At 38.4% G+C, this 27,052-nt stretch overlaps 1 protein-coding gene across 2 annotated transcripts in view; it reads left to right on the top strand.

The window, feature by feature from the left end:
* The window catches only part of RMND1 (required for meiotic nuclear division 1 homolog), a 37,448-nt gene extending 15,809 nt beyond the window's left edge, over positions 1-21,639 (top strand). The window contains exons 4-13 of one of the 2 annotated variants that reach the window (XR_896014.2): positions 136-211; positions 2,992-3,031; positions 4,697-4,797; positions 6,723-6,829; positions 7,817-7,881; positions 8,585-8,661; positions 10,715-10,835; positions 20,229-20,345; positions 20,693-20,825; positions 21,549-21,639. Coding sequence is in view for 1 of the 2 variants with exons in the window: in XM_011362691.2 (XP_011360993.1) it covers positions 136-211; positions 2,992-3,031; positions 4,697-4,797; positions 6,723-6,829; positions 7,817-7,881; positions 8,585-8,661; positions 10,715-10,835; positions 20,229-20,345; positions 20,693-20,734 (746 nt within the window). In the remaining variant the exon portion in view is untranslated. Of the gene's footprint in view, positions 1-135; positions 212-2,991; positions 3,032-4,696; positions 4,798-6,722; positions 6,830-7,816; positions 7,882-8,584; positions 8,662-10,714; positions 10,836-20,228; positions 20,346-20,692; positions 20,900-21,548 lie in introns of those variants that run through there. The other variant, XM_011362691.2, reaches the window with a different exon arrangement.
* The last annotated feature ends 5,413 nt before the right edge of the window (positions 21,640-27,052 follow it).

Raw genomic sequence — 27,052 nt, 5'->3', positions numbered from 1 at the left:
ATGGACAGTGTGTTATGGAGTGTTTAATGGTATATGAAGAAATGATCATAAATTGTTGATTAAAAGTTTATAGGTGACTCTTAACCTTGTGTCACCTTGTGACATAGCTTTTCAGTATTTCATTTTAAATCATAGATGCAGCAAACATTTTGGTGATGGGTGTGGAAAATTCTGCAAAAGAAGGTGATCCTGGAATAATCTTCTTCTTCAGGTAAGACGAGAGAAACCGCACTGGGAGGTGGGCTCACGGTCAGGTGATGTGGCCTTTAAGGTGTGAGTGTGCCTCCTCTCAGGAGTAAATGTGTTCAAAATTTATTTGTGATTTAAATTCATCTTTTGATTCTTAATTTATCTAGGAGGGTTTTTCAGTTTTAGGACTCTTCTAGTAAATCTTCTTATAAAATAAAGAATTTTTAAAACCAGTCTCTATTTGTAAACCGGGATTGGCATATACTAAGTATGTGTAGAGTATCCTGTTCCCCACTCACCTTCGTGCCCCTTCCCACGTTCATGCTGCCCGCCCTGCTGTCTTTTCTTCCTTTTCTTTCTCCTCCTCTGGAGCTCTTGAGCTGAAATTTTAGCCCAGTTTACCTGTCCAGAGACTTCAGACTGGGACCCTCACTTATACACACTGTTTCTTTCTTTAAAGGTTCTTTTAATATCAGTTACTCCAGAGTAGATGAGGGGAAGGGTCATGATAATAGAAACAACTTAGAATAATTTCATGTTATCCTCACAACACTTGAGAAAGATGTTATTACCATTTTGTCAGCTGAGGAAACTGAGAGTCTGAGGGATTAATAAGTGAATTACCCACAATCATGGGACTAATAAGTGGCAGAACAGAAACAAATGAATATCCGTAAGAATCTAGACTTTGATAAAGTTTTCGCGGTCTTCATCCTTGTGGTCGATGATAACTGCAAGCCCTGTCATTGTTCCTGTCGACTGCTCACCTTTCTTTTGATGTTACTTTGGAAATAAGAGTTCAACATTTAGTCCAAGTAGAGTAGCATCTCCTTCACCTCAGGTGAGGGATGTGGATTTCTGAGGTCCCCCTAGATCAGTGCCATCCATCAGAAATACCACGCAAGCCACAAGTGCAAGCCTCGTGTGTTTTCTAACAGCCACATTTTTTAAAGTTAAAAAAAAAAAAAAAGGAATTCACTTTTGAACAATAACAATATCATATTGCCTGAAATTGAACTTAAGAGTGTGTTTTATTTAACCCAGCATATCTAAAACAGTATCATTTCAACATGTAATCAGTCAAAAATTACTGAGATTTTACATTCTTATTTTCATGCTAAGTCTTTGAAAGTGGGTGTGTGTTTTACACGTACAGCCTCTCAGTTTGCACCAGGCGTATTTCAAGTGCCTAGTAGCCGCACGTGGCTTCTGAGTGCCACACTGCACAGCCCAGATCTGGATGGAAGGTACCCAGTTCTCCAGACCACTCGCCTGCCAAGATGTGATTCTCTGAACTGATACTCTGACTGTGGCTTTAAACACCACTCAAGTCCATATCCTGAGACCCTGTGCTGGTCTATTGCAATAATTCACTACCTGGTCTCCCTGCCCATCGTCTGTTTGTCTGTTACTGGCAGGATAATTTTTCAGTAGGTATTTCTGCTCATTACACTCTCCTGCTTAAGATTCTATGGAATTTGAGCAAACCCCTTATCACAGCACAGTTCCCTGAGGGGTTGGCTCCTCCTTGCCTCTAACCTCATTGCCCACCACAGCCATTCAGACCACTGGCTGTTTATTCCAAGACGTTTTCCTGTCCCTCGTGCCTTCTCCCTGAGCCCAGGTGTGCTCTGCTGGTGCTTTAGGAACTGTGTCCCTCCGAAGTACAGCCAGGTGTATTCCCCATAATTCTGTTATAGTGCTGATCACACTCTGTAGTAATTGGTGGCCTGGGTATTAGTCTTTTCTAGATCTGGAGCTCCTTGAAGATAGGAACTAGATCACACTCATCTTTGTATCTCTGATGCTAAGCACAGACCCACACATATCCTAAGCACATCGCTTAAGAAATGTCTGAAGACTGATGTGGGCTCAGCGTATTTCTACCTTTCTTTCATTGCCACCTTTCTCTCCTCCAGTAACCCAGAGTCATACACCTGTTTTCATTTACCACCTAAAAGAGCTCCACAGGTCAAATTTCAGAAATCAGAACAAGTTCATTTGTAGTTTTTAGGCCTTAAACTCTACCAAAGCCGGGCTGGATTCAGAGGGCCCTGTGGTTTCATTGGAGCTGTGCAAGAGCCTGTAAGTGTGGGTGGCGCTATTCCACAGGTGCCTTTAGCCACCTGAGGCTTTGATTCATCTGTCTCTTTATTTTACAGCTATTAAAAGCATGACTTTTAACCTTTTCCTATAGCAGAATCTGCCTAGTGAGAGCTAAGACAGATCTCAGAAATTTCCTTATTCTGATTTCTGTACATCAGAATTGAACCAGTTTATTTATTACAAAATTCTTTTTTAATTTATTATTATTTATGCCTGCAGCACCTGGTCTTCCTAGGTGGTGTCCCATCCAAGTACTAACCAGGCCGACCCTGCTTAACTTCCGAGATCAGACATTGGGCTCGTTCAGGGTGGCATGGCCGTAGACCATGGGCCGTGGCTCCACTGGGGCATGAACCCAGGACCTTCTGCGTGTAAAGCAGACGTGCTAACCACTACACTATGGAACCATGTCCTGAAACAGTTTAGATACATGAAGTTATATAGTATTATAAGAAGTTATTTATTCTGCAAACCCTGAGAGAAATCATGAATTTTTGAGAGGTCAGGTTTTATCAAGAGTTCAAAAAGTAGCTCTTATTTTAGGAAATCCATGTAGGAACCATAATGTCAAATCAATAATAAATCAAATATTTTTAAATTACATTCTGGACACATTCTAGACATTACCTAAGTTTTATGTATGGCCCGAAAGAATGTTTTCTACCTGTAGTTGATTCTTTTATTCTTTTAAATCAGGGAAGGAGCAGCTGTGTTCTGGAATGTGAGAGACAAAACTGTAAGTATAAATAAAGTATGAAAGTATAAAAGCTCAGTTTTCTCCAAATAAATTGTTAATTAGCACTCAGTAGTCTGAGCCATTGGGAAATAAGTTAACAGATAATCCACAACTTACTTGCTTTGTATTATGTGATATTTATCCTAGCAGTTTTATCTTCCAAAATGGATTCTGGCTTATAGTTTCCTACATTTTCCATTCTCTGGGCATACACTGATTTGTGGAAAATCAGGACAATCCTAGCTGCCCTGCAGAAAGAAGGAAGTATACTCCGTACGCGGTAATCTACAAACTGAATAATGTACACACAGTTCACGGGAAGCTGGCTGCCCTGCCCTATTTTTAGATCAGTTTTCTAGACTTTATCACAAGAAATCACTTTTCAGTATCCCAGTCAGGATGTGTTTAATATAGCCTTTTTCGAAGCACTTTGATAATACACATCAAAGCTTTATATTTAACTCAGCATTTTTATATCTAGAATGTTATCCAAAGAAAATAATTAGTTATATATGATGATTGCTGTACAGATTCATCAGTGCGTTATTTACAATAGCTAAAATGAGAAGTAATCAAAATAAATAATAGTAGGAAGTCTGTTAAATATATCCATAGGATGGACTACCACAGCTCTCAAAAATCATGTGGAAAAATATCTATTCCTAGAAAATTGCCTGTGTATATGATATGGTTAAATTAAAAGAGCAGGTTACAAAATATAACTAATATAATAATATCAAAGCTGGTTAAAAAAATAAACCATCTTTTACTAAGAGGAAACACACACAGGAGGAGGGGTTTCCTGAAACAAAAAAAAAGGAAATATAAATGACCAACAAATATAAGAAAAATGTAATACAGATTGGCTATTTTAAGTGGCAAATGTGTAAAAAGCTGATAATACCTTTTTTAAAAAATAATTTTTAAAGAATGTTCTTATAAATGTTTGGATTTTAAAATTGGGAAAACTGGGACAGCAGTTTAGCAATATTTATCAAAATTATAAGTGTGCGTGTCTTTTGATCTAGCAGTTCCTAAAGAAATATCCCCGCAAGGTCAGGAAGATGGACGCATTGTGACCTTGTAATAGTAGAGTATAGAAATCCTCCCCCATGGATGGACATTTAGGATGATAAATAAATTGCAGTTCCTACATTAAGGAGAGTAGCCTTGAAAATGTTCACATGCACAGTGTGATCCCGTTTCACATAATAAGCAAAATAAATGTACACGTGTACACATTTATTATGGGAAAAAAGCCTGGGAGGCTGTGCACCAGGTTTAATCGTTAGCTTTGAGGATTAGGAGTTCAGGGAAGCAGAGGGAGATTGTCACTTTTTATACCTCTGTGTTGTTTAAATTTTTTGAATACTTATACATTTTTTAAAAGATTTAAAGAATCCAAATCATAACTCTACCAGTGGTTTTCTTTGAGCTGTAGGATAATAATATTTTTTTCTTAAAGTTCACCTGTGTTTTCCAAATGTAAAGACAAATGAATATATCTTCTAACGAGTTTACTATCATGATGAGTTTGCTTTTTCCTTAAAAACTAAACAGAAAAACATGTCACCAAATGTAATGAAAATGTTACAAGCATTAACACTGTAACATACTTCTGTACTGAAGGAGTCAAGTATAATTTTAGTATAATATTTCTTTTAGATGAAGCAAGTGATGCAAGTTCTAGAAAAACATGAAATTCAGCCCTATGAGATTGCATTGGTACACTGGGAAAATGAAGAGCTTAACTACATAAAAACAGAGTAAGCAACATTTATCAAATTTTTGGAAAGGGCCCTTGGAATAGCAAAGTAAAGCAGTAGAAGGGATAAATGACTTACGAATTTGGAGACTAATTTTAAGAAAAAAAGTTATTGATACAAATGTAAAGCCTAAACAATATGATAAATATTAGTGGATAGACATTATTTTTTAACCTTCTCAGGCTACCCATAAATTAAAACAAGTAGATAGTATAACCCCAAAATGGTAAGTTTCCTGGGCAGCCTAAATCAAGTAAAATAGTATGCCTTCATCAGAATGAACCTATCAAATCGTTCTAGTAAAGTTTTCTCTTGAGTAAATCCACTTCTTCCCTATCAATTTGGGGTGTAGTAAGGGGGTGATCTAAGAGAACCGCCTGTGGAAATGGGTTCCTGACAAACTATTCTCGGGTAAGATATATGGGTGGACAACCTGCTAGCTGATTCCTGACTCAGCAATGGGGTTAAAAATGAAGAGAGATGTCAGGACAGAAAGAGAAGGTAGCAAGAACAGATCGAAAGATCTTTTTCCTTATGGAGTTACTTGTCTAGTGGAACAGGAAAAAGTGTTTGAATTAAGAAGGGAAGTGATGAAAGTGGAGCTTGGGGACATTTGGAAGAGACACAAGCCATAGAAAGACCAGATGGGATAAGAGATAAGTAATAATAGCCGACAGAGTCCCTACTCACTCTGTGCCAGGCTCCGTTCCAAGAGCTTCTCGTACATCATTTCACTGAATCCTGGCAGAAACTCTCCAACTGTAGTTAACTGGCTTTCAGAGGAGATAGAGATATTGTGTTGCCCAGGGCACCTGAGTAGTCAGTGAGGTCCTGGGCCCACCATAGTGGGTGCAGTGGACAGTGGGGGTGTGAACCTGAGAGACGCAGCAAATGAGGAGCTAATAGAATCTTCTTAATTATTGAGCACTTGGCCTTGTGGTTACAGTTCCTGTGAATTCCCCTTTTGTGTTCTGCCTCCACATCACACTGTTACTAGGTGCTCCCCGCACCCACGGACATACTCCCTGCCTGTCAGTCTGAGGTGTACAGTCCTTAACTCTCTGGACCCAGACTCAGTGATTTGGTTTATCTTCAGACAGACTTTCTTAGCAACCACCAACGTGGTGGTTTTGTGAGTCCTGCCTAAGATTCCAGGTGTGTGCTGCTGTACTCAATTCTATGCGTGAGCCAAGCTTATTTATAAAGCATCTTGTCGACGCTGCTCTCTTTTTTCTGACTTTTCTTTTTTCCCTCCACCTGAGGTGGTCCGGGCAGACCCTGCCTCTCCACCCTCCCGTTAGGCCTCCTGGTCCTCCAGCTGTGTCCATATCTTCTTGTTTCGTGTCTTTTGGGAAGATTTACCCTGTATTTTTCCTGTTTCCTTGTGATGTTTATACTCCCAAATTCCTTCCTTTTCCCCATCTTCCCAGTCTCTTCCAGAGTTTTCTAGATGTATACCATAGTTTTTCACAGCTTCTCATCTCCCTTCCCATCCCCACCATGTCCCTGTGATTTTAGATTACACTGTGTATATAATTTATGTTAAATATTTTTTCACTTAGCAATTTGTGGTGATTTTTTTCCCTTTCCATTAAATATCCTTCCAAAACATACTTTTTATTTTTTGTTGTGTGGAATTACTATACTTATATAGAACCATTCTCCTATTGAACATTTAGTCTCTTTCCTAATTTTTTTACTATTAAGCATTTGACCATAAAGTTTTTTTGTACATAAATCTTTGCATATTTTATTTCTTTAGGATAGATTTCTAAAAGTGGAATTACTTGTATCAAAAGGTTTAAAACATTTGTAATACTCTTGATACAAATTTCCAAAATGACCTAGAAAGATTATGACTTTTTTCCAAAGAAAAAAGTGCTTTTCATGATTTAGAAGATCCCTTTTTTTTTCCCTTTTTACAGGGGGCCATCAAAACTTCACAGAGGGGAAATCAGGTTAAATTCAGAGCTAGATTTAGATGACGCCATTCTAGAGAAATTTGCTTTCTCAAATGCTCTTTGCCTTTCAGGTAAGTTAATATTACTTATCAGATAAAGTATTACAGTTTTCATTTCATCAAGGTAAATTTAAGTATTTGGTAAAGATTTTGGCATGTGTTCACAGAATATTCAGCAGAGTTTTAACATTCCTTTTCCTTTTTCTCCAAGAGAAAAAAAATATAGAGTATAAAATATAGTATCTGCTGAAGCTACTCATTCCTTATTGTGTTGACAAAGGTTACCCTCTTCAAAAATATTTTTATATCATTATTACCTTTATTTTTCTTTCCTTCTCTTTATATAGAACCATTCTCCTATTGAACATTTAGTCTCTTTCCTAATTTTTTACTATTAAGCATTTGACCATAAAGTTTTTTGTACATAAATCTTTGCATATTTTATTTCTTTAGGATAGATTTCTAAAAGTGGTGATTCTTAAGTTGTCTCTAACCCAAAGAAAGCTCAGCCTATGTCATTGGCGCAGGCCTCAGTGTAGAAAAATACACTCTGGTTTTTCACAGAAATGAGAGTCACAGTGGCTCTAAGTTTTTCTGAAAGGTCTGTGCACCTGAATAAAACTGTAGAAGTTCTCTAAGAATTTTTTTGCTGTCAGTCTACACGGCTCCTGCTGCTGTGGCCTGTCCACACCACACTCTGGGAGGCTCAAGGACTTCTGAGCTGTACTCCGTCCCGAGGAGTGTGAGGGAAAGCAGAGTGAGCCAGCCTTCGTTCCAGGGAGTTCTTACACTCTCTGGGTTTCTGAGACACAATATTAGAAAACCAGGAACTCCACCAAGTGTAGTGTCCGTCTGCCAGCAGGGCTGGGAAATCTACTTCATTTCTTCTATCTTTATCCACTTTAGTGCTGTCCTTTGTAATGAACTTTATTTTCAGGTTTTTAGTACATTTGCTGCTGAAGGTATTGTTGGAATGGCAGTGAGGATACTGTGCACTAATGTGTTTTATATAAACATGAATATGATGATAAAGAAATGTTCCATTGTGTTTTTCCCCAGTGAAACTGGCTATTTGGGAAGCATCATTGGATAAATTTGTTGAATCGATTCAGTCAATTCCAGAGGTAATTATACCAGTTTTGCTTGTTTTCAAGGATTGATTTCTATTTGGGAAACAAACAGATTTCCCACTATGTTTAGGAGTACAATAAAGTAATAAACACTAAGAAATCTATACTGAATTTAAACAAAAAAAGGAATCCCTCATTACATATAAATCAGAAACTTATTTTTTACTTTTTAAAACTTAAAATTCAAATTACTCTTCTCTGATGATGCAATATTTTTAATGTAACTGAATTAAAGACAAAAAGTAAAGTGTTTCTTCTCTAAGGAAGGAAATTATACTTTTCTTGATTAAAGTATTTTGCTAAATTATGAGAAAATTGTGGCATGAAAAAAATGAGGTTATATCAAAATTTCCAAAATGCATTAAAAATCATGATTACTATAATTTTTTAACTGGGAAAGAATAATCTAATTATACTCAGAGAAGGAAGACCTGAATTTTTAATAAGAGATTAGGAACGTACATCATAGAAAATGCTGGTGATAAGGAAAATGAAAAAAGAATATAAAATTTCTACCTAATAAGATTGTGTTTATTTATTTTTAATTTATTATCTAAGAGTATGATGACTAGGAGATATCTTCCAAGAAGTATCATTTCCATTGGATTAAAATTGTGCTGCTTCAGAACATGCTTTATGGTCCTGTTACTTATTGGATATGTGTGTATCTATCTGTATTATTTCTCCTCCAAAATAGGCTTTAAAAGCTGGGAAGAAAGTGAAACTGTCTCATGAAGAAGTGATGCAGAAAATGGGTGAACTCTTTGCCCTAAGGTAAAATTTCCCTCTGTAAATAAAATATTTCACATATTTAACCATCTCAAGAAAACATTCTTATAGTTCTGTAGTAAGGAGCCAACATTTGTACCTTTATGGGACTTCCCGCTGTTGTTATTTTATTCTGTACAAGCATGGAGAACTCGTACCCACTAGAAACAGTTGGGCTGTATTAGGACTATACTGGAAGAAATTCTGCATGTGCAAAAGAAATAATTAATTTACATTAAACCTTCTGCGATATTCTTTGAAGGTAGATACATTCTTGAATTTGGATAATGGGAATTCTCAGTAAAAATATATCACTGCATCATAATGCCAACTAGACCTAATTGTTACAGGAAGGTTATGTACCGCATTTCATTGACTGAGACACCATGAGATGCCACAGGAGAGAAGAAATGCTGCCCATTAAACTATGATACAGTTCTTTTTGATCAGAACTGAAATAGCTCTTTTAACCTTATTTGGATGCAGACCCTATCACATTCCCTCTTGGGCATACATAAAAAGGGAAGCATAAGGGAAATAAATTAAGATAATGATAACTAAGTCACAACCGCCACTATATCAGTTTTAAAGATGCCTCCCATTTTCAGAGATGTTAAAATGATAAGAGCTGTGTCTTAAAATTGATGAAACAGAAATGCATAATTTTAAATAAGTGCCTGAAAAGATTTCAATTTATTTTATTCTTGTCATTTGTCCAAGATTTATGGGGTGAAATCTTGAATCTTGGCATTATTCTCACTAGGCAGCCTCGTTCACTGTTTCAGTCCCCTCCAGTATATGGGATGAGTTTACTAGAGTTTGTTTTGAGTAGTTTACCTACGAGTTGTTTTTCCACATTCTCCTTAGATACTTGGCCTGGAGAGAAGTGGTCCAGTGTTTCATCATCTATGCATTTCTCATAGCTCAAATTCAGGGTACCGACAAAAGTAAAAACCCCATTCACCAGGAGCATCCCGCAGATTTAAGCCTTGAGTTCACTGAGAAGTGGAGTAGAGAGATTCTTCTCTCCTCTTCTCTTGGTAATACAAGCAGAATTTCATATAGCAAATTATATTCTCAAAACTCAGAAGTTAGGACTAAATATACTTAGGTTTGTGAATAATTTCTGTAGAGTCTTACTGTTCTTATCCTAAGTTTCTTTACAATAAAAGTGCTTATATATTATTAAAATGAATTGGGTAAATCTATGAATAAAAACATGGCAAGTTGCATTAGGTGAAAAAAAGTCAAATTATATATGGTATGATTGCATTTGTGTAAACAAAAATATTCATATTTATCTTGGTATACGTATATACTACACGTATGTGTGTACACACACATGCATGTATGCACAGAAAAAGATCTGGAAGGACACCAGCAAAGTGTTTATAGGACCTAAAGGATTCCAGTTGTGTGTTAGGGTAACCGAGGGCCCACCACTGTTTTCTTAAATCTTCTCCAGGGTATTATTTCCTTTTTTATAGTGAACAGTTATTTATATGTTACTTCTACAGCTTAAGTGTCCATTTAAAAGTAGGCTTACACCTCTTATGTTTAAAAAAAAAAAAAAAGATTAACAGAGAGAGTGATTATACGTGTATCTATTTGTGCTTGTCCAGTGTTTGCATAAACACTGGAAGGCTACAGAAGAAACTAGCGTTGGTTACCCATGGCGGGGGGCAGGCGGGGTAGGAGAAAGGGAAAGATGGGAATAAGAGTAAGACTGGTCAATTTTTACCTTTTTCTTTCTGAGCCATGTGATTACCTATCCACAAAAATAAATGTTTGTATATATTGTAAAATTTTTCATGAAAAAATAAAAGTTTAGAAATAGAAAGCTCATTTTGTTTTCAAACTACTTCATAAATAACATTAAAGATTGAATTAATTTGGTTACAAATTTTTAAATTCTTACAAATTTTTTATTTATTTCTTAGAAGTATTACAATGGTCAACATTAAACACTGTCATAAAGCACCATGTAAATAAAAAATATAATAGATACCATGATTAATTCAAGATAGAAAATAAAGTTATACTTTTCCTTTTTTTTAAGACACCGTATCAACTTGAGCTCAGACTTCTTGATCACTCCTGATTTCTACTGGGACAGAGAAAACCTGGAAGAACTTTATGATAAAACATGTCAGTTCTTAAGCATTACTCGTAGAGTTAAGGTATGTATTTTGTACTTTTACCGAGAAAAACGCGTTGCCTACAATTTGTATAACTACGTGGAGAGAAATTCTAAATTAAGTAAATGTAATTTAACTGCTTTTGGAGAAATATCTTATTTGACATCTGTTCAGATCTCTCGATTTCTCTTCTCTTCTTGTCCTGTACATAATTTTCAACTTATTGCATCAAAGGGTATTCTGATATTTGCTTTACAGACTAGGTAAGACTGGTGAGAGTTTTGAGGCTCAGTGGCCTATAGGGTTCCAGGCAAGAGTTCATGGGGTCTCGAACTATAATGGAGACAGTGAGAATAGAAATGAACATAAAAAAGAATCCTCTAAGATAAATCAAGTACTTGGTAATGGGGGGCCAAGGGAGGGAAGAGTAAGGATGACTGGTGCTTGCCTAAGTGGGGGGGCGGGGAGAAGGACTGCGAAACAGAGAAGTGGGGCCAGGAGGAAGTGGGGAGCTAAATTTAAGATATGTCTAGAGTGGCAAGAAGGCATCCAGTTAGAACTGTCATGCAGGCACTTAGTGTAGAAGTAAAGTTGAGAAGAGAGACATCTGTATCAGTGGCATGGTGAAGTGGGCGGAGGTGGCCGTGATGGATGTAAACCACATGAGGAGAGAGTCGAAAACAAAGTGGACATTAGTACGATGTGTGTGCATAGTTTTGTGGTATTTTATCATGTGTAGATCAGTGTGACCACACGATGGAGATACAGAACTGCTGTCATCACAAAGACTTCCTTGTGCCGCTCCCTTAGTCATAGCACCTTCCCTTCCCCCACCTCCCCAACCCCTGGCAATGAGTAATCTCTTCTCCATCTCTGTAATTCTGTCATTTGGAGAACTCTATAAAATAGAATCATATGGTGTGACTTTTAAAACGCCGTTTTTCATTGAGCACAATGCCCTTGAGATCCAAGCTGTTACATATATCAATCCCTGCCTTCTTGTGGGTTACAAATAGTCTTTTGGAATTCCGTACTGACTTAATCTATACTGTTTTTGAGTATATCTTTTTGATATATATTTACTGGTCGCTCTAGGTACCCTATTATACATAGATTTACTCACCATAGTATATTGGTTTCAACATTTTACCAGATTAAATCAAGTATATAGACCTTACTTCCCTTTACATCCCTATACCTTCTGGCATTTACAATAAAACTGTCTTAACTGTTCTTCTGCAGACATTGAGAACTCCATCAGTGTTATAAGTTTTGCTTCAACCATAAAACATAATTTAGAAAAGAGAAGGAAACTCTGTTGCGTTTACCCATATTTTTATTCTTTTTTTCCTTCATGACGTTCCAAGATTTCTTCTTTCAGTTTTCGTTGTTTCAAGAATGTTCTTTAGCCATTCTTTTAGGGTAGGTCTGTAAAAACATTCTCGTATTCATCTGAGAATGTCTGGTTTTCATTCCTGAAAGATACTTCACTACATATAAGATTCTGAGTCATTTTCTTTCATCACCTAAAAAATGCTATGCTGCTTTCTTGTGGGTGCCATGGTTTCTGATGAAAAAATCTGCTCTCATTCTGTGACATGAGTGTCAGGTCTTTTCTTACACTCACACCAGTCTCTGACACCCTGTTCACTTTTTCTCATGTTTTTTCTGTTGTTCGTATTGGGTAATTTTCACTGTTGTCTTCAAGTTTACTGGTTGTTTCCTCTGTTACCTTCACTCTGCTGTTGAGCCCATCACTGTTTTGTTATTGTTTATTGTACTTTTCAGTTCTGAAATTTTCACGGTTCTTCATGTTTTGTTTCTTTGTTGAGACTTTGTTCATTTGTTTAAAGTGGTTCGTGATTGCTTTTTAAAGCATTTTTATAATGGCCACTTTAAAATCCTTGTCAGATAATTCCAACATCTGATTCCAACACCTCATTCTTTCAAGTTAGTGTCTATTGATTGTCTTTTCTCATTCTCTCCAACCAATTTTAATGCCTCCAGTTTTCCTAATTGGCTAAACAGTTATGTTCCCGATCAGTGATACTGGAAGAATCAAATTGCAGTGGATTTCAACAGTTTTAGATTCTTAAATGTCTAATTAGACAGACTTGACAATTGCTTGTCAAATCAGTTGTTGAATCAGACATGAAAAGCACTGGACTTCTATGGGTGTGGACTGTGTACACAGACTGAAGATCCAGGGGGTATGAAAGAGGGGATACTAAAAGCTTTATATACACATGAGCTGTCTCCTATGGTTGTATTAGTTAGCTATCACTATGAAACAAATTGCCCCAAAACTTAGTGGCTTAAAACACCCCCTCTTATCTTTTTTTGTGGGTCAGGAATCTAGTTACGGCTTAGCTGGGTCCTCTGGCTCTCTCACAAGACTGCAGTCATCTCAAGGATCAGCTAGGGAAGGTCCACTTCCTAGTTCACTCATGCGGTTTGCTGATTAGATTCACTGCCTCAGGCTCTTGGCCAGATGCCTCCCTCAGTTCCTTGCCACATAGGCTTCTCTATAGAGCATCTCACAGCTTGGCAGCTTGCTTCATCAGGCTGAGCGAGAGAGAGAACGAGAGGTGGGGAAGGAGGGAGAGGGTATGCAGCCAGTCTTTTGTAACCAAATCACAGCAGTAATGACATCCCTTCACTTTTGCTGTATTATTTTGTTAGCAACAGGTCACTAGTCCTGGCCCACTAGTCCTGGCCCACCGTCCAAGAGAGGGGATTACACAATAGTGTGACTATCAGGAGGTGAAGATCTTTAGGTGGCATCTTAGAAGTCCACCTAATGCAGACTTCAGGCTTTGAAACAAGCGGAGAAAATTTTAGAAGCCTGCTTTGTAATCACTGTGACACACATCACCCTCATACTCCTGTCATTCTAATAATTCCCAGCTTCAGGCCACCAAAGTCACTCCCACCATTGCTGGTCTCATTGTATTCATAACTGTCAGTGAGCCAACTGCCATGCCACTTGGCCTGGCCAAAGTTGATGTCAAAAGAATTGTTCTGATCTTTGACCTGGGAGGTGGCCTTTATCTGTCCTTGTTGTTCAAGATAGAATTATTGGCGTCAAGTCTACAACTGAGAATACCTCCTCGAGTAAATTAGACCTCGACAACCAAACCGTCAGCTGTTTCATGGCTAAAATCAACTGCAAGCAAAAGAAAGATATCAGTGAGAACAGGGGGCTTTGGCAGCCCCCACCCCAACTTGCAGTATGCTGAGTGTACTCTTTTTTCCAGTTGTCAAGACCAATTTTAAGTTGAGTCCCTTGACAAAGGGTTTGATATCTATACCCGTCACACATTAGCAGCTGGAAGAAGCCTATACTGACCTAGTCTCTGGCACCCTAGACCTATGGAGAAAGCCAGCTAGACTCGGCACCAGTCCCTGTGGGTGGCTCTCTGTAGCCCCAAGATTTAAAACCTATGGGAAGTGAAACTGAATTCATTCACAGACAACCTGATCTCATATGTAGAACACCCTAAAAAATCTGCTAAGCAGCTACTGGAACTAATAAGTGAATTTATCAAAGTCGTAAGATGCTAAGCCAATATACAAAAATTTTTTCTTTATACCATCCATGAACAATTGAAAAGTGAATTTTTAAAATAACATAATAGCATCAAAAACTTAAATTACTTAGGAATAATTTTTTTTAAATTCAAAGTAAAACTTGTACCCTGAAAACTAGAAAACATTGCTGAAAAATTAAATGAAGACACATACCACGTTTGTAGAAGTTTCAGTGTTACTTCTCCCAGAAATTGAACTATAGGTTCAACTCAATCCCAATCAAAATCTCAGCAGACTTTTATTTTAGAACTGAGAAGCTGATTTTAAAATGGAAATGCAAGGGGCTTAGATTAGCCAAAGCAATTTTGAGACAAGGACAAAGTTGGAAGACTTTTATTATCTGATTTTAAGACTTGCCTTGCAATAATTCAAACTACAGTAATCAAGACATTTGAAATTGGCATAAGAATAGACACAAAGATTAATGGAACAGAGCCCAGAAATACATTTGTACACATATAGGCAATTCATTTGTGACAGATGTATATTAACTCAAAACAAGGGGACAGTCTTTTCAACAAATGGTGCTAGAACTGGATAGCCATATATAAAAAAATGAATCCTATCCTTCACAGCATTTTAAAATTAATCAGAGACCTAATATAAAAGCTAAAATTATAAAACTTCAAGAAGAAAATATGAGAAAAGCTTTATTCCATAATACCAGTATTCCCTGAATATCCACTCTAATTTTCCTTTAGGAGCTGAAATTCAAAGCTCATTTAAATTATCTTTATAAGTTATACACATTTCTACCATACCCTTATTGGGTTCTGTATTAGGAACTAGGACAAGGTCGCTAAAAGTAGAAGTATCAGGGGAGGGAGGAAAGGGACTTATATGAAATTGGAGCTATACTTGTGGGATTCCCCTTCTCCTTCCTTAAAACTCAGCAGCAAAAATGATACTTTCCCCCTAAATATATGATGGGTGTCTCAGAGGCAAAGGGATGGCTCGGCTTGTGGGCCCTAAGGCAAGGTCTATGGATCTGGACCTATAGTAGGTAAATGCAGCTGAGCATTATGGCCACGTAGCTTTGAACTACACTTCACTTTGTATATTTTGTATCTGAAACCTATGTAACAACTACGTAACTTCTACTCATCAAAATTCCCCTGGCAACTAACAGTTCATGGAACTCTGCTCACATTCCACTGAATGTGTCTTCTCAGTATCAGAGGTGCCTTGTTCTTTTCACCGTTGTCATCTACTTGGCTTGATTCAGTCATACAGCTCGTTCTCCAGCCTCTCTCTAGACATCTCTTTGTTTTTAAATCTTCCACATGAGTTATGAAGCATAGAGTTTCCAAACCTACATTTCTCAAGAGTATTTTCTTAGCATCCCAAAGGGATGTAAGACTAGTTGGATTATGTGAAGATTATTTAAAAGAAAGCTGAAAGAATTCAGCCTCCCTTAACTATGCTCACCCCAATGTCAGCACTATGGAAAATACAAAAGAAAAATTTGAACTGGTCTTGACCTTCAGCGGCTTTACAGCCCTACAAGAGGACATATAGAACAAAAAGAGATTGGTGGTAGTGCCAGGAGAAAGTTCTTCCTTGTTTTATTTTTTATTTTTCCTAGAGGAAAGATGTTAAGAAAAATAGATTAGGTGTGGGATGTTCTGAGAAAGAGTCCAAAAAGTTGAGGATGGAGGTCAAGTCATTTCCTTCGGTAATTAAGAGATCACTGAGACCAGAGTAGCTATGGCAGTGTGATAGGGACAGAAACGTTAACAGCGGGCCCCTCGCTCCACTGTCTCTGGTCACTGTCCTCTATGACTATCACTGATTCTCCTCCCGTGCTGCCTGTGCCATGAGCAGTCTCGTTCGTTTTCATAACTTCGCCCAGCTTTTCATAATTTTCAAATATGTATCTCTAAATTCAGAAGTTTGCCTTCCCGGTGCTTCCACTGGCCTACCAAATCTCAGACCTCCCACATTGTCGTATCCCACATCCTTAGAATTAAGTATGTCACTCGCCACTAGAATCCAGGCTTCATGACATCAGAGACCGTCTTTCCATTTCTTGGCAGAGCCCTCAGAGTATGTGCTCAGTAAATATTTGTAGAATCAATAAGATTTGTGTTCTCCCAGCAAGTGCTGAACCTGCTGCATTTCAGCTATGGCAGGACCGACCACCTAGCCGCCACCATCTCACCAGGCCGCTAGAAACGTGACGCTTGTCATTTCTTCTTACTTCACCCTCCACGTCCAGTCAGTCTTTACATTTTCTTCTTAGTGTCTTTCACTCGCTGACAAATATTTATTGGAAGGCTATGGTAGACCCTGGGCTGGTGAAGCAGGGAGGGATACCATACTGACCCCTGCCTTCAAGCCCCTGACTACTAACACGAATCCCTGCTATTCTCTCCCCCCTCACCTGGACTATTCTGTCACCTTCTGCACTGTCTCCCAGCCTCTAAACCCTTTAGCAAGAAGGCAAGATATGTTTCTCTTATTCGCCATTCCATCTACTCTGCCCAGCACAGTACAGTAATTATTAAATATGTGAAAACCAAAGGACTCCCCATTTCCTGAAGAATAAAGTTCCAGCATTACAGCAGGGTGCTAGAGTTTTCTATTGCTGCTGTAACAAATTACCACAAACTGGCCTAACGCAACATATTCTTAGTTCTTTAGGTCAGAAGTCTGACGTGGGAGTCAAGCTAAAATCAAGCTGTTGCCAGGGCTGCATTTCTTTCTGAGGATTCTGGGTAGGATGTTTCCCCATCTTTTCCAGCTCCTAGAAGCCATCCACATTCCTTGGCCCATAGCCCCTTCCGTCTAGCGAAGGCGAGTTGACTCTTCACATTGTTACTGAGCTCTCCTGCCTGCCATTGTCACTTCCAAGGACCCCTGTGATTACACTGGGTCCACCCAGATGATGTGATTCTCCTTATCCTAAGATCAGCTGATTATTGACCTTAACTCCTATACAATCTTAATTCTCCTTTGCCATGTCATATTCACAGGTCCCAGGGATTAGGATGGGAATATCCTTGGGGAGACCGTCATTCTCCCTACTGCTTATGGTCCACAGTCCCTCTCAGTTTGGTACCAACTCACCTTTGTCACCTCACTTCCTAAGCACTTCCTTCCAGGTTTTCCACTCTCTAGCCGCACTTGCCTCTACGTTGTTTCCTCTGCTTGAAATGTTCTCTCCTCAGCCCCTTCCCCATGGCGCCTCACCTTTTCTTCTTGGCACTTGCCTGTTTATCCCTACACTTAACACCTGTGACATGTTTTCACCTGTTCCCTCATCTGTGTGCAAGTAACATGCATGACTCTGCATTAGAGGGGACTCTTCCTGCTTAAACATGATAGGAGTAGAGTGTGGGAACAGGGAGTGCGTGCTGCAGTCCCAAACGGGTCATCAGAACTGTTTCTCTACTCAGCATCTCGTGCCAGTCTGGCCTCATTCTTTCCTTGTCGGCAGCATTCTCTACGAGATGAGAAGGGATTGGGACGAGGGAATATCCAGGCTTACATTTCAGTATGCATGGCAACGTCAAAGAACTGAGACATGCGTCTAAGCTTTGGGCAGCCGCGTGATGAGGGAACTAGGCATTATGCCTGGCCAAGCCTGAATCTTATACCCGCTTAAGGGGAGGGGTGGGGACGGTGTCAGGTAGATGCTGATACCATGACTGACAGCATCATGAGGTTGGAAATAGAGTATAACTTTGTAAAAAGGGGGACAGGAGATGAGGATGCTGGGCAGACAACAGATGACTGCGAGAGGCAGAACGAAGTAGGTGCTAACTAAATAATAGGGCAACCACCAGGGCTGTAGGAGAACTGGGGGAAGGGGCAGGAGCTTGGGAAGGTTTCACAAAGACCGCGCCTTCAAGATCAAAGGGGATGCCACCATCTAAAGTGATTGGACTAAATGACCTAGAATTGTATGTTATGAAGAAGGCAATGGGTAAGATGTTTAAAGCTTCTGAGTAGAGGAGTGACATGATCCATCCTATTTAGTATGAGAAATGATGCCAGTGTAAAAAAAATGGACCCATCACCAAAAAAAAAAAACAAAACCGTTTTTGGAGGTAATGAATAGTTGACGAAGGCCTACCAGGTAGTATTAAGACATGATAAACATAGGACAGATTCCAGACTCTTACAGCCCAGGATTTATTGTAGGGATTGGGGATCAAAGATCAAAGGCATGTGACACAGTGCAATATGTGCCTTCCTGATGCATCGTGCACCTAAAACTTACAGGATTTCATTAACCATGATAAAAATAACCTGGGTGACTGAGAAGACAGTGTGAATACATACACTTGCACAAGAGTTGAACTTATGTGACACAAAGACCCTGAAATAACATTTGAGCAACTGAGTTGAAAGACGTAGTTTGGTTCTAGCGGATCTTGCCCGGCCCACGATCACATGCTACTCTCCCATTTCCACAGGTGTCAGGCTCAGCTTTGCGTAGGCCGCACTCACATCATACGGGTTTTTGATTTATGGCTATATAGTTTCTATTCAAAATAAACATTTCTAAGTAAAATCTTTTGGAATTTAAATAGTACAGTTGGCACATATATCACAGAAATAGCAAGGGTGGGCTGGAAATGGCTGAAGTTTAGGAAGCAGCTACATACCCCAAGATAGGTACAATCGCGGAAGGAGAGTGCAGAGCTAGAGGACAAGGACAACATCAGGGCTTTGGGAAATGTCATCTAAAGACAAGATGCAGTAGAGAAGACTCAGAAAAACAGTGGTCAGAGGTAGAACAGTCCTTGAGGAGGGAGTAGCTAAAGGAAGCCTGCATTTCTAGGTGTTGTCAAACGCTCGAGTAACTGAGGTTTGGAATCTAACCAGGAAAAGCTGGTAGATTTCCTATCAGAAGACATTTGGAAGTGTCAAGGGGAGTGTGGTAATATATACAACTTGTAAGGGCTAAGGAATAAATTGGACAATGAGGAAGCAGAGGAAGAAAATGGAAGAAGGTTGGGCATTTTGTAGATGCAAGTTTAAGGTGCCTTTGGATGAGCAGCACATAGACCAAGAACAAGCAGCCAACAAAAACAGGAAGAAAGCTGGGGGTGGGCGGGAAGCACTGTTCTAAACATTTATCCATAAACTATACAGAAACTACAAGGTGACCATAAAGTCTGGAAACATGGGCAAATATATGCTATCAGTGTGGTTCCATGTGTTGTAATTAGCAAGGCTGTTAAATGCTCTGTGCAAAATCATAATACGGTGCACTAACACATTTCAGTCAAACCCCAAACATGCATCTGTGATTTGCCTCAAATTTCCACTGACCAAAGCCGTACCCTCAGCATACCCCATAAGTAATCAAAGGGAATCAAATTACTTTTACAAATGTTTCCAGACTTTCCAATTCCGAGAGAGAGAGAAATGCAGAGAGATGAAGGAGGTAGAATTTGCCAGTGGTCATATCAAAGTCTTAAATCCAGATTCTGTGTTCTGTGGACCCTCTCAACTAGCTTGTGAGGGAGAACCCCTGCAGTTCAGCAATAAAAGCAGAGCCACCTAGTGGTGAGTGGTGGCTTTCTTAACTGCTAAAAATCCAAGGACAGCCACCAAAAACTTGAACTCAAAAGCTCTATTTTTAGATCTTCCATCAAAATCTTACAAATGTGAGCTCTGGTATGCAAAGTATTGTAACAGTTAAATCTGTGCATTACAAAATGTCTCTAGATTGCCTTTGGGGAGAGGACTGAGCAGCAAGAATTGAAGGGATGATTTTTCATGTATATTTTAAACCTTTAGAATTCTGAAGCATGTGACCATGTTAACTTATTTTAACTAAATCTGATTAAATATAAATACAGGATACTTTCTAATATTTTTCTAATACAGGTCATGAATGAAAAACTTCAGCACTGCATGGAGCTCACAGATCTAATGCGGAATCACTTGACAGAGAAAAGAGCGCTCCGCCTGGAGTGGATGATTGTCATCCTCATCACCATCGAGGTAAAAACAGCTTTTTAATGAAAATAAAGATAACGACACAGAAAATGGTAGCGAGAGAGAGCATGTTAGGTTAAGTTTCAAGTGACCATGGTAATATTCTGCAAATGTGATTTTTCAAAAAGTTCCACATTTTTAAAGATGGCATTTAGAGAAAGTTCTGGCTGTAAATTTAAAATGTACAGCCCAACAGCAAGTACCCGTGCCTCAGATGTGCAGCTTGCCATGTGAGAAAACCAAATATTTACTTTTACTTCAAGAGAATTCATTAATCAGAACCTTGGAAATCAATTAGTTTATACCAGTGATTCACCATGAAATTAATAATTCTCACTTTTTATCATCCTAAGGTAATGTTTGAGCTGGGACGAGTATTTTTTCTAATCAAATGATGACCAAAGGAAAAGTATCATTTCAAGAGATATTCAAGTTCTACAATCAAAGATAAATGCTCACTATTGGGGGAAATCTCTTATTTAATAGGTATTTAATTTTTTTAAATCAATGATCAATTCCTAAATGTGCTGCTGCTTAAATAAAAATTATGAAGAATCTGATGTTTGGGTCTGTAATAGGCAATTTGGAAGGAAAATGTTTATTTTAAAGAACTTTGGATAAGCTTAGCATCTAGGAAACCCAGGCAAAGATACTAATTAAAGTCAAAGACTTAGATTTAGACACTGCACCTAACCTATCCCCAGGGAATTCCAATCATGATCCTGGCTAAGAGAACCATACACCAACTCAGAAGGGTTGAAATATACAAAACAAGACAGGTATTTGATGGCAGAAATTTTATGAACCTATTTTAGATAGCATGCATAACTGAGTTTGACAGCTCAGTGGCCTTTCATTAATTTAATACTTCCCCTCCCTTTTCACTACCAAGTTAAAGTTCTCAGAAAAAGCTGTTTCATACATACTTAAGGGAAATTAAAAAATACCAAGTACAAAGGCTTTAACATTTTTTTAAAAAAGTAATGTCCTTGTTATCTTCGTTTGCCTTGTTTTTACACAAAAACACTACCCTCTCCCGCCACAATGAATTAAAATTTTTTTTCTATACATACCCATGAACAGAGAATTACTCTGTTCAAAATTGGGACACTGTCGTTCTGCAACTTGTTTACCTGCTACACAGCATTCCAAGAGACTACACACTGATCTGTACCTTTACTGATGACTTTTATATATTTGCTCTGACAGTGCGAAGGTGAACATCCTGGTGTCTTGTTTCAGCACACCACAAGGGTTGTTCCCAAGTAGCAGGCGGTCTTCTAGCTGAGGTGCCTATGCCCCAAGGGTGCCGAAGACTTCCCAAGGAGCACGTGGGCATGGACGGTTCAAGAATTGCTTTCTAGATCCTCAAGTTCCACATAAGCACTTTCCTAAAACTGCTGTACCTGTGTACACACCTGCAATCCGTGTATCAAGCCTATCTGAACTGGAAAACTCGAAAAACAAGAGATCCTAAGTATAAACTTGACTTTTACTTTAGCTTCTACACGTCTTGGAAATTTGCTTACCACAGCAATTTTTAAAAATATTCCCAGTGTAAAAAGATGGGCTGGAGCACTTCTTGAACTCAACAAATGAAGACTTACAGAGGGCAACAAACGAACGAAAAATGATGTAATTCCAGTGAAATCTAAACCACTAAGACACTATTTCTTAAATTCAAGGTGTTGATCTTAATATAAACAGCCTGTGTGTTCTGAGTTCTGGTTACCTTAGATTTTTGGCTCTTAAGCACCTTGACAGCAAGTAAGATGAGTAGGACTACTTGTCCATCAGTGCATTAATGAAATCTGATTAACTGGAATCCTTGCATTTTCTTCATGTGGCCCTTTCAGATCCTAGATTTCATGGAGCAGCCGGGCTTTCACTGCTAAATGTGGAAAGACCTGGCGAAGCAGGCAGCTGCTTATCCTATCTTCAGACCACATTTTAGAAACTAATGTTTAAACAGATATCTTTTTCAAATCAGGGCTCTGCCGCAACTCTACAGATAAGAACAGGAACCTCCTCTACCAATGATCGGCCATCTTCAAAGAGAAAAACAAGTTGGCTTATCCACACACAGTAGTTATCAATCAAGGGAAGTATTTTTTTCTATCATTTCACTTTCAAACATAAAAAACTCCAAGTCAAACACAATTCTATATGTAAAAATTCAGTCACGTCACATCTTGTCTTCAGAAGTATTTCAATAAAAATTTTTAAAATATCTCAAAATTAAATGTCTTGAAAAATCAGCGGTGACTATTGATATATGTTAAAACTTGGATGACCCTTTCTCTCAACTTGGCTGAGTGAAAGAAGCCAGTCTCAGAAGGCTACATATTGTATGATTCCATTTATATAATGTGCCAGAAAAGACAAAACTAGCCATGAAGAACAAATCAGTTCTTCATGGCTGCCAGGGGAAAAGGGCTGGAGGAGAGCATGAGGGAGGTTTCTGAAGTGAAAGAACTGTCCTGTATACTGACTGTGGTGCTTGTTAAATGTATATCTATATGAAAGTGCACAACTTTACACTGATTCTAAAATTACTTTAGTAATTCAAAAATGTCAATGGTCCTTTCACACACTGAGGTGTTATGCTAAGCCCACTTACATGCATACATTTTATTTTATACTCACACAATCCTACAAGGCAAATATCCCAATATGAGTAAAACAAAAAACTGAGGCTGAGGTTAAACAATATGCCCAAAGGAACAGAGCATGATTCTGATCTGACTCCACAGCCTATATTCTTAACCACTGTAATAATATCCTATACTCTTCTCCCCTCTATTTGTAAATACCAACCAATGATATCAGAATGCGGTTTTCTCATTCTACTCCTAACTCAACATACTACAGATAATGTGAAAAAGTGCCGATGAGCAACACTGTCCAACAGAACTGTGACAATGGAAATGTTCGACATTTATATGGCCACATGTGGCTAGTCACTACTGAATTGAACGGCACAGTCTAGAGAAATACAAGAATGTGCATGCCACTTAAACAACCTATCAAAGTATATGACAACACACCAACAATACAACAATTCAAGGTAGGTGTATATTGCGGTAAAGCTGAGAAATGCACAACCCCCAAACACATCACAAAACTAAATCTGTCCAACACTCATCCTTCAAGATTGTTTAAATATCAACTTCATTCATATCACCACAGCACTTTGCACATGTAGAACGTAGAACCAATTGTATATTAAGTCTGACTGTGTTCTCCCCCATTAGCATCTTACAAACATCTTAAGAGTCATTAACATATACACCACCAGCAACCACCACCTACATACAGCAGCTTTCTACAAGAAACATTTTTTCATTCTGTTCTAGTGGGAAAATTATCGTCTTAGGTCATCCTTCAACTACAAATTTAATCTGCAAGCCTTTGAGTACCAGCAGGACACAAAAAAGGCAGTCCCAGCTTCCAGCGGGGATGGGAGATACAATATATAGGTAGACAAATGACAAGAAGAGTAATCAAATAAGTATGTACAACCAGTGCTTTAGGGCTGAACAGGAACTGTCAGGAGTCCTGGTGGTAAGAGAAACCAGAAAGCAGTTTAAGAAAAAAGCAGCCATTATCCAATTCTGTAATAGCAAAAGTGTAATTTACTGTATCCCCACCTATTACTCAGAAAAGCCTAATAGATTTTTTTAAAAAATGCCTTAGAAAGTGATCATGACTTCACTCACACTACCAATGTCAGGGTCTCATCCTGCAACTTGTACCACTAAGTCAAAACTGGTCTTAGAACAAATCCTTCTAGATCTCAAGTTTACACGAAAATTTCACAGCAGAAAGAGCTGTAACGTTTTTCTTTATACTCAAACCCTGATGATCTTTATAACATCTTTTAGGTCCTGGAAATGTGCTAATTGGTATAGCTGCACAATACAATCTTGGGGTCAGTATGTAAGACAGCACCTGGACCGAACAATAAGAAGTTTGAATTTAATAAGTACAGCTGACCCTTGAATAGCACGGGTTTGGACAGCGTGGGTCCACTTACACGCAGGTTTTTTTCAATATATAGTCAGGCCTTTGTATCCACGGGCTTCATAATTCACATCAACAGAAGCAACCATCTTTGGATTCAACCAACCATGGACTGAAGACAGTGTTTTTGCATTCCCAACACCAGTTTCCCAACCACGGATCGAATACACTGTTTTCTATCTGAGGCTGGTTGAATCCACAGATGCAAAAGGCCAACTGTAGAGTCAAAAGTCATACTTAGATTTTCGACTGTGTGGGAGTCAGCATCCCTAACCCCCATGTTCAAGGGTCAACTGTACAATTTCTAATTTGTTTCCTCAAAAAAAAAATCAATTGGGAATGCTGGTGTGAGGAGTTGGCAAAGTTAAAGACATCAAGCATTACCTGTAGGACAAACAAGTTGAAAGTGTAACTACTGTCATATAGCAGCTTGCAAACTGGACTAGAGAACAGTTTCACATTATATAACTTTAGAAGATCTTTTAAAAATCAGCTAATTTCCTCATCTTTATCAGCACAGAATGATTATTCATGACAAAAGTCAGAGAAATGGGCCAGTTAATTACTTAACTTCTTTGAGCCTGCTTTCTCAAATTTAAGATTGAGACTAAATGCCCTCAGAGGGAAAAAAATAAATTAACGACAATAATTACAGATTGACTTCAACAAGGTTTCTGGTTCAATCCTAACTCATCCACCAACAGGAAAAATATAGCATTGTGGTTATTAAAATGTCATAAAGTCTTTGGTAATTCTCCCTTCAAGACATGGAGCTTAATTAAGACCTATCACCCTGGCTGCAGGCGGGACTTATCACATGATTTGCTTTTAAACTAACAACAGCATGTGGTAGTGTTAGGTGTGGCTTCCTCCTAGCTCTTGCTTGGTTCACTAGCTCTGAGGGAAGCCAATCACCACCAAGTTGTAAGGAGACTCAACCAGTCCAATGAAAAAGAACTGAGACCTACCAACTGTGAGCACTAACCTGCTGGAACATGAGCCACCTTAGAAGCAGATCCCCTAGCCCGGTCGACATCTTGACTGCAACCTCATGAAAGACCCTAACCTCGAACCACCTAAGCTACTCCCAGATTCCTGACCCACAGAACTACATGAGATAAACAAATGTTTTTCAAACTGTGAACCCTGATCCATCTGTGGTTGATGAAATCAAGTTAAGGCACTGCAATCAGCTTTCAAAAACATCAGTTAGAAAAAACAGCAGAGTATATGTGATAACAAGCACTTTCTTGAAAATTTTGTTTCAGTTTCACATACACATGTGTACTGGGTAGCATTTAACAAAATGTATTTCTTAGAATCACAAGTGAAGAAGTTTAAAACCCACAAGCCTACACTCAGGTTTAAGACAAAAAGTTCCCTAAAATATAGGGAATCTTTGAAGGAATGTGGTTCCCAATAACACCAAATATAAAGTAAGCATTTTCTATAAACCTTATAACCAAACCAATGAAATAAGACTCTCAAAATACATCTTCTCTGATTTATATGTTAAGCTTGATGTAAAACACAAAAGGCATGTTAGACTTGTAAGACTATCGTGTAAAAGCATGTTGTTTTCCTAAAATGAGAGGTTACCCACAAAATTATGTAGTGAAAAGCTGCTTTGGAATCTAGCCATATTTATTTTCTCTTACTATAACTTTAATAATCAATGTTAACAGAAATTCCATCTTCATCTCTAGCACACACACTCACAAATGTCTGCCAGAGTTAACTACAGTATTATTAAATGGCTTTCTGCCCACTATCCAAGCAAGTCTCACTGAAACCATCCTCTTCAGAACATAAGCAAGTGCATAATTTTCACGCACCTTAGCATAACATCAAAACTTTCAGTAGCACAAGAGTTTGCACAATATTTACAATATAATTACTTTTGAAGAATTCACTCAGATTATTTGCTTGCAGTGATTTTCTTTGAAAATGTGTGAAACTATTTTTGAACTCCTAATTTGGCAAATGTGTTTCCTAAATGCAAAATAAATAATCACATAAGCACTACACACGATTTAACTTTTTCTTATTACTGAATTCAAGGCATTTGTGGCTCTCCCACAACCACACTGACAGCTTCCTTTGGCCCTATCCTGAGATACACTACTATAGCCCTTTCTGAAAGGACTGTTTTCTCCCCAACTTTTGCAGATATCCATCTAAATGTTTCTACTTAAATAAGTTGTAAAAAGCAGATCCAATCTGTACAGCATTCCTTATAATGCTATTACTTGATGACGGTGACTAAAAATCAATTAGCATACTTGACAAAATCTAAGTCTGCATGCCTACGCCTTGAGAGAACTAGCAGCAAAGCAGCTCAATTCTAAATTCAATAACAGCTCTTGAAGACTAGGATGGTCCTGACAGCATTTTGTCTAGGAATGAGATTCAGAGTTGGCAGGAATAAGCCACGGGTTTATTCCTATACAATTATATAGAGTACATAGTACAGAGAAACCTCCCTGATCTTAAGATTATGCACAGCTACTTTTTGACTCAAGACCAATTACTCTAGACACAAAGGCAAGTTTCTACTCAATGGCTTCAAATCTAAAACTTCAGCATTAGTTTTGCCCACTTTTTCCTTCAGTGTCTCAGTTCACGCTCCATATGAGCACTCCATCAGATCATAAATTTGAAAGGTCAAGGTCTAAAAAAACTAAGAACCC

This window comes from Pteropus vampyrus, unplaced genomic scaffold, assembly GCF_000151845.1.
Source record: "Pteropus vampyrus isolate Shadow unplaced genomic scaffold, Pvam_2.0 Scaffold78, whole genome shotgun sequence".
NCBI classification, from domain to species: domain Eukaryota; kingdom Metazoa; phylum Chordata; class Mammalia; order Chiroptera; family Pteropodidae; genus Pteropus; species Pteropus vampyrus.
The sequence above is the reverse complement of the archived record's forward strand: the minus strand, read 5'-3'. Positions and strand labels throughout refer to the sequence as shown.